This window comes from Phyllopteryx taeniolatus, chromosome 6 (assembly GCF_024500385.1).
Source record: "Phyllopteryx taeniolatus isolate TA_2022b chromosome 6, UOR_Ptae_1.2, whole genome shotgun sequence".
NCBI classification, from domain to species: Eukaryota; Metazoa; Chordata; class Actinopteri; order Syngnathiformes; family Syngnathidae; genus Phyllopteryx; species Phyllopteryx taeniolatus.
In genome coordinates, this window is record NC_084507.1 from 699,045 (window position 1) to 707,500 (window position 8,456).

The following is an 8,456-nucleotide window of genomic DNA, read 5'->3' on the forward strand; positions in this document are numbered from 1 at the left end:
TCCCCGGCTACAGAAGCTGGCTCAAGGAACGTGGATCATCACGTCACTGGCAGAGAAGGAGCCGGGGCTGGTGTGTGAGATCGAGAAGTTCTGACTTGGAGGGGCTGCTGGAGAGCAATCCATCGCTCTGCTGGGGGACTTCAATGCTCACGTGGGCAATGACAGTGAGACTTGGAAGGGCATGATTGGGAGGAACGGCCCCCCAATCAGAACCCAAGTGGAGTTCTGTTATTGGACTTCTGTGCTCATTAAAAATTGTCCATAACCAACCCCATGTTCAAACATAAAGGTGTCCATATGTGCACTTGGCACCAGGATACCCTAGGCCGCAGTTCGATGATCGACTTTGTGGTCGTGTCATTAGACTTGCGGCCACATGTCTTGGACACTCGGGTGAAGAGAGGTGCAGAGTTATCATCTGATCAACACCTGGTGGTGTGTTGGCTCTGATGGTGGGGGAAGATGCTGTTCCGACCTGGCAGGCCCAAACATATTGTGACGTTCTGCTGGGAATGTCTGGCAGAATCCCCTGTCAGAAGGAGTTTCAACTCCCACCTCCGACAGAACTTTGCTCACATTCCGGGGGTTGGCGGGGGTCACTAAGTCCGAGTGGACCATGTTCCGCGCCTCCATTGCTGAGGCGGCCGACTAGAGCTTTGGCCGTAAGGTGGTTGGTGCCTGTCGTGGCTACAACCCCCGAACCCGATGGTGGACACCAGCGGTGAAGGATGCCGTCAAGCTGAAGGAGTCCTATCGGGCAGTGCACCATCAACATTGTGTATAGGGGGGATGGGTTACTGCTGACCTTGACTCAGGACGTTGAGTTGGTGGGGAGAATACTTTGAAGACCTCCTCAATTGACAGACCTTCCGATGAGGAAGCAGAGTCTGGGATCTCTGAGGAGGGCTATCTGGGGTTGAGGTCACCAAAAATCTCCTCGGTGGCAAGGCCCCAGGGGTGGACGAGATTTGCCCGGAGTTCCTAAAGGCTCTGGATGTTTTGGGCTGTCCTGGTTGACACGCCTCTGCAACATCGCGTGGACATCAGGGAGTCCTGTGGGGGGTGCTCTGGAAGTATAGTGTACCAAACCCCCTTATACGGGCGAAATGAGTTTCCTCCGCAGGGTGTCCGAGCTCTCCCTTAAAGCTAGAGTAAGAAGCTTGGTCATCTGGGAGGGTCTCAGAGTAGAGCTGCTGGTCCTCCACATTGAGAGGAGCCAGAGGTGGCTCGGGCATCTGATTAGGATGCCTCCTGGACGCATTACTGGTTGAGGTGTTCCGGGCATGTCCCAGGACACGCTAGAGAGACTATGTCTCCCGGCTGGCCTGGGAACACCTCGGGGTATCCCAAGAAGAGCTGGATGAAGTGGCTGGGGACAGGGAAGGGCAGGGCTTCCCTGCTAAAGCTACTGCCCCCGTGACCCAACCTCGGATAAGCGGAAAAAAATTGATAGATGGATGGAGTCCTTTCTGTTGTGGCCCGTTTGTGGTCAAATGAGTGCCGGAGTTGAATTATTGGGAATTTCCCAATAAAAGCAGATACACTCCATATCTTTGCGCAGAGTGAAATCTGCCTTTTCATATTCGAGTCAACATGCTGCTGCCCGTGCCCCAATAACCAGACTCTCACGGTTGCAAGCCCGGATAAAAAATGGGTGGGTTGCGTTAGGAAGGCCATCCAGTGTAGAACAACAACAAAAACAAACAAACAAACCAAACACTGTGCCAGACATATCGTGCAAGTGACTTGCTGTAGTGACCTCTGATAGGACTGCCCATAAGTAACATCATACAGTCTCTGAGTGACAAATGGCTCTCATGCCCACTTTACTGATTATTTAGAAATACGGTACATGCAGTGTTAGGGAGTAACTAATGACATGTAACTAGATTATGTAATTTAATAAGAACATTTATGTAATTGTAATCCATTAAATTTGTGGGAGAAATGTGTTATTAAATTACAGTTGCTTTTGGAAATTTCCTTGATTCCTTGATCATTTTATGATACATTCACTTAATCTGGGTTGTCATATGAAAAAATATTTTCTAAATTTGTCACCAGGTCAACGTGGTATGATCTGGTGGTTTTCCACATGCTGTTCACATATAATGCAACATTTTTTATTATGTACTGGTATTTACATTTCATTATGTTTTTTGTCAGTTTATTATTTGTGTAAAGAACAAATATGTGATTAATGATCTCTGCTTTTAATCCACTTTTTTAGAGGAAACATCCAAGGTTCTTCTTGATGCATTCATTCAAAATTAAGTAATCAAAATGTAATCAAATGTAATTTGTTATATTACTTTAAGAAAGTAATTAAAATATTAACACTATTAAATTTTGAACACGGTAAATTGTAATTGTAGCCAACTACATTTCCAAAGTAACCTTCCCAACACTTAATACATGCTCACCTTGTTGCTGTATAGTGTTTCTTTTATTTAATCAACTTTATTTATTGACTTAAGTCAAAAAGTGTTAAGTCTTAGTTTTTAATAATTGGGCTTTCTAGAGAGATTCTGTCTACTAGCAATAGGGTCACAAGTATTGTGACGCTGTTAGTCTTGCAAGCTGATGCAAAAGGTCTCAATACAATTACTACAAGCAGTAACTACAGTATATTTGTTCTGGGTCCTTTAAAGCAACACTTTCACCCTGGTCGTTGTATTATTAGAGGGGGTTCAGGGCAGGGACAGTGTTTGTGTGGTCCAGTGAGTGCTTGGCTTAGGAAAATGACCAGAATTCAAGTTAACTAGGCCAAGGTTTATACAAGATAAGATGCTCAAATGTGTTTAAACTGATATCCAGAGCCAGACATTCCATTAGGTCACCACAAAGTATGACACAGTACTGGAAAACATTTTGTATTTATCAAGATACCGGCAGCATTGAGGGACTAATGACTCTGCATGTGTAAACCACGGTCGACCATTCGATTTCATTTAGATGTTATTTCATAATCCATGATTTATTCATCCAATTTAATTTCATATTGTCTGTTTATGATTATGTAAATGATATTATGCATCATCTCCAAGAACTGGCACTCTTGGTTTCCAGTACCCACATCTGAGAATAAAGTAATTTGAAGAAAAGGTACAATAACAGCAATGGCAAATCAAGGAAAACGGTAACCGTAACACTCGTAATGAATTGCCGTTACGCTCCAATACCACACATTAATATAACATAACACAACAACAAAAATGTAAAAATAGCTCAATCCTTACCAAAGGATTTTTGCCCCAAAATGAGTCATTTTGATTGGTTCGCAAAGGCTACGTGCGCGGTCATGTGACTGCCTTGTGTCGTCTGATTGGCGAATTGGAGTCAAATGACACTGGTGATCCCGTTTGATTGCAGCAACGGCTGCCCTATGCGGAAGTCGAAGATGGAGTCTAAAAATAGACGCCCACACGCATGAATGGATAAATAAAAGTAGCGAACGGCGTGTCAATCATTGTAACGGAGTAAAAGTATCGATCCTTCTTCACATAAATACTCAAGTAAAAGTAAAAAGTACAGTGCATTTAAAGTTCTCTGACATGTACAGTTTATCGAAAATGTTACTTGAGTAAATGTAACGGAGTAAATGTAGCACGTTACTACCCACCTCTGCCTGTCATACACTCACTTGCCTGCATGTGTGTGATCTTCACTGTATAGCAGTACTTGTAAAGAGGAAATATGCAGCAAGTAAACATTTTAAATTTTATCAATTAGAAAAATACAATGAAATTTAATTGGCTCGAGTTGTTGATAGCATCAAATATAGTTGTTCATTATTTATGTGAAATCGGATATTTTGTTACACCCCAGCTTTAACCACTTAATCTCTCTCGTTCTCTCTCTCAGTATATTTATGCAATAAAAAGTAATGGAGCTTTTATTTTGTAGATTAACGATGCCTTGTGTCTTTTATATCCATCCATCCCATTCTTCATCGCGCGCACTCTCGCGAGATGACACCACTGCTGTCATGGCTGCTATGCAGAAGCTTCTGAAGTGTGTTGTGTCTCCCACGGGGAAGCACTCCGCTTCGGTTATATTTCTGCACGGTTCAGGTGCGTTGTATCTGAAACTATTAAATGTTCAAGACGTTTTACTGTTCGTTCATCGTTCAGTTAACTGTCCGAACTCCGACGGACAGTTCAAGGTTGACAAGACACACTGCATGATTGAGTGATGTGTTTACGGATTCTGTAATGAAGTTCACTAGTTTTGGCGCAGAGATTCTAAATATATTAGCTTCTGGTCCACATTAGTTATGTAAATACTGTAGCATCTGTTAAGGAGTAAAACCTTGAAACCACTGCAAAATTGATACGCAATATATTGCAGTGCATTTACTCGCGTTCTGAATTGAATCATACTGTGTAAAATGATACTCGCGTTTTGAAGAGACCATGTCCTTATACAGGATACAGTATCAACATTGTACATATGATTCACATGATATAATGGTCAGTGCTGACCACAGTTGGTATGCTAATGCTCTTAATTGCCATGACTAGGTGACACTGGGCAAGGGTTAAGAGCCTGGGTTCAAGATGTGATGATGCCTGGTCTGACTTTTGATCACATTAGAGTCATTTACCCCACAGCCCCAGCAAGGTACGTTTTTTTGTTTGGTTTGTTTTCAATATGTCTTAAACATGTCACAGTATTCTTTGAGGCGGTTATCTTGGAGGAGGTGTTTGGAAGAGTGCAAATGTCTGAAGCAGTCAGACAAGTTCACAGTGAATGTTAAACAGACGTGCCAGCTTCCTAGTACAAAGTCTGTGTAAGATCCGATTGAGTCCATGTGTGAACTGAATAGGTCATTGTTGAGAGAATTCACAGCGAGTGAGTAGGCGTGCTGTTGATGTTTGATCATGTGCCTAGAGCAAAACCAGGAACTTTGGTGGGCGCTGATGTGAAAATCCTTTCCTACTTGTTTATGAGAATATGATGGCCTAGCCATGTGTATTTTTAAAAGAATTTCAGAGCAGATTGAGCATACTATATGTAACATTGTCCTTTCAGAACCCTGTCGATTTTGTATAAAATAACCACAGTGACAATTTTCAACTAATCTTTAAAATGACACTGAAGATTATGGTGAGTCAGAGTCTTGAGTTGTTCTTTGGCCATTGGTTACTTTCTTTGATACCAAAAACATAAAATTTTAGACAAAACAAAATGCAGTGGAACCTCAAAAATGGATTGAATTGAAATTTGGAAACTGACCAAAATTGATGTTCCTCAAAAGTCTCTCTAAAGAGGTTGAAACTTCATCTTTCAAGTTGTCAGACAAGATGGCAGTAAATTTGTGAGACTTGAGCTCAGTGGGCATCTAAAAGTATTCACTTCACTCGTGTGTGTGTGTGTGGTATAACCCCCCCCCCCCCCCCCCCCCGCTTGTTTTTGAAATCCACTGTAGACCTAGACCAGTAATAAGAGGACAAAGCGCAAAAGTGTGATCATGACAAGAAAGTGGTGAGGTGTTTACCTGCATATTCTCAAATCACAATATTTATTTATTTATTTAAACCAGTCAGTTTTTTGTTTTTTTTTCTGAAAAACTCACCTATTTGCTGTTTTGTGCTCAGGCCAAAGCTTTATCTAATATAAAAAGTACTGTTTCCATGATCTTGTGGCATCTTGGCGCCAAGGAACTATGTTGAAGTGAGTTAGAAACCTCATGTAGTGCTTTTCCGCCATGTTGTGGCATCTATAGACAATTAAAAAACATTTGGGGGTCGGGGGGGGTGTCAATTCCTCACGATTTTTCGCTATTCGCGGCAGAGCTCAGTTTCTATTCCTGTGAATTGCGGTTCAACACTACGCATCTGTTATGGCTGCTCAGTACAATGTGACTAAAGCTACAATAAATTCACATAAAAGTCATCAACAAAGTTAGACGACTTTAGTTGTTTATGTGATGAGACTCACTTCACGCGCACATAAGTTAATCTCCCTAGGTGCTATCAAAATTGCATCACGTCGTGTCCATCGTGCTTTGCCACTTGTGACAGTTTACAGAATATTACAAAGTTGACTGCCTTCTGTAAGCCCCTTCCCTCTTCACTTACTTATGCGCTGTTACGTGTCATCAAAGCGGAGTAGTGTAGTTTAATTTAAAAAATATATAGTTTACAATACATCTATCAATCATCATAACTTCTATTTAAATTTATGACAATTAGGGATGGGAATCGAAAACCGAGAATCAGTGCGAGCTGGTTCTAAAATTAACAATTTGGAATTGTTCCCTGAATTTTGTAGTGATTCTCTTATCGATCCTATTTGGAATAATTACGTCATTGCACATGTTATGTCGCGCATGCAATGTTTGAACCAGCTGACATTTGTAAATTTCTAGGCCTGCAAGTGGTATTAATAGGCTACAACACTAACCATTCTGAGTAAGGGTGCCATATTGCCACCAAAAGCAGCAGTAAATACACAACTAAAAATGACTCATGCCATATGTTACGAAGCGGACGCAACGTGTGAACTAGCTGACATTCGTAAATTTCTAGGCCTGCAAGTGGTATTAATAGGCTACGTCACTCTAACCATTCTGAGTAAGGGTGCCAGATTGCCCCCAAAAGCAGCATTAAACACGCGACTAAAAATGACACCACTTAACGATTAAACCCTGTCTGTACAAAAAAGCACATTATAGATGCATTTTAACGTAGTCAAAACATGGTACAGTAATTTTGATTATAGCAATGGATTCTGGAAATCCATCTACACATTTACTGTAAGCTCAACAAACAAACAAAAAAGAGTAAAGGAAGACCGTCGCAATAGAACTTTACTTTTTCACAGATTAGGAAGAGTCTATGCCTGACAATATAATTTTATATTATCTGTCTATATGTGTTATACGGCGTTTGTGTGTGAATATTCATTATTTGAAGGTAAATATCTCCCGTGATCTAATGCTAATTTTAGCTGGCCAGTCAGTAGGGTTTTCCATTGTGTTAGCATTAAGCCGGCAATCTCAGAAGTATGTAATTATTTTAGTTGTGTCTTTAGTTTTAGAGTCAAGTCTAAGCAGGGTGTCATTAAACAGCTTGGAGCACACTCAGGGAGGCCAGAAGAACATACGACACATGCTTGCTGCAAGATACACAGGGTGCGTTTACAACACAGGAATTTGCATACACAACCCACGCCACATTAATCGTTTTTCTTAGATTATAATGTTTTTATGATCGTGAGAAGCCTGGATATAATATGCAGTGGGTATTTTTTATTTCATTCATTTAATTATATATATTTTTTTATCAGTTTAAGGTCCCCTGGATATTTTTTTCACCCCCAAAGTACAAATTTGAGACGAGGTAAAGAATCGAATCATTAAGCAGTATAAAAAATGGAATCAGAAAAATTTTATCAGTTCCCATCACGAATGACAATGAAGAATTTGCTATTGTTTCCAAGTGGGGGAAATTGTTTCAAATATGAACAAATCAGAAGTCAACTAGCATTCCAGAAGCAATTGTGATTGCGCTTTAAATGGCAACTAAACCCAATTTTTAAAAATACATTTATTTATTTATTCAAGAATATTTTGTTTTTGCCACCAGTAATCTCAACGGTATTCTGATTAATATTGTGCTCGTGGAATAATAAGAATTAAACAGATTAAGTCATCAATAGTCATCCATCTCATGGGGCCTCCATGTTTGGCAAAATCACCCTCTGTTGTCGACTGAAATTAATGTTACAATTGCTATCCCGCTTGCTACAAACCCGGAACAGAAGCCCCACTTTTTAACAACACTGCAACATTGATTCTATTATTTCGATGTCGATGCATACATCCACACACGAGGAGCAAGAGCGAGTGTGTCAAGTTGCTCTGCATGACTGAGTGTTCTCTATGAGTTGCAAAAGCATCCTGACTGCAAGCAGCAAGACCAAGACTTAAAAAAATATAGATATATATACTGTTACCAGTAACGCACAGTTTAAGCGCTGAGGGTAACCGTGAGTTTTTAAAACCGCAGTATACTGTCAAAACGGCAATCGTCCCATGCCTGGTGTTATATCCTTTGCAGTCACATCATTTAGCTGGAACCAATGCTATTAACATGCTACTGTCGTTTGAGCTGACCTATGATCCCTTTTCTTGATTCCAATCAGACCATACACGCCGATGTACGGAGCTCTGTCCAATGTTTGGTTTGACCGTTACAAGATCTCAAACAACTCCCCAGAGCACCTACAATCCATAGATGCCATGTGCTGCGCCTTAGGGTCCATCATTCAGGACGAAGTCACCGCCGGAATCCCCAAACATCGTATAATTATCGGTATGAATCTGGTTTTATCTGATCAGTGATACTATATTGGTACATGATCCATTTGTTGTGTTTTTATTATTTCGTGCTTGGCACTGCAGTGATTTGTATCAGCATTGTAAGACTAAAGCATTATGCACAAAATAC

General features: G+C 40.8%; 1 protein-coding gene across 4 annotated transcripts in view; it reads left to right on the top strand.

Annotated features, from left to right (window-relative positions):
• Nucleotides 1–3,939: 3,939 nt before the first annotated feature.
• Nucleotides 3,940–8,456, top strand: part of lyplal1 (lysophospholipase like 1) — a 43,867-nt gene continuing 39,350 nt past the window's right edge. For 2 of the 4 annotated variants that reach the window (XM_061776980.1, XM_061776979.1), the window contains exons 1-2: nt 3,940–4,073; nt 8,152–8,321. Coding sequence is in view for 2 of the 4 variants with exons in the window: in XM_061776981.1 (XP_061632965.1) it covers nt 3,989–4,073; nt 4,524–4,623; nt 8,152–8,321 (355 nt within the window). In the remaining 2 variants the exon portion in view is untranslated. Of the gene's footprint in view, nt 4,074–4,523; nt 4,624–8,151; nt 8,322–8,456 lie in introns of all 4 variants that reach the window. The other 2 variants (XM_061776981.1, XM_061776982.1) reach the window with 2 other exon arrangements.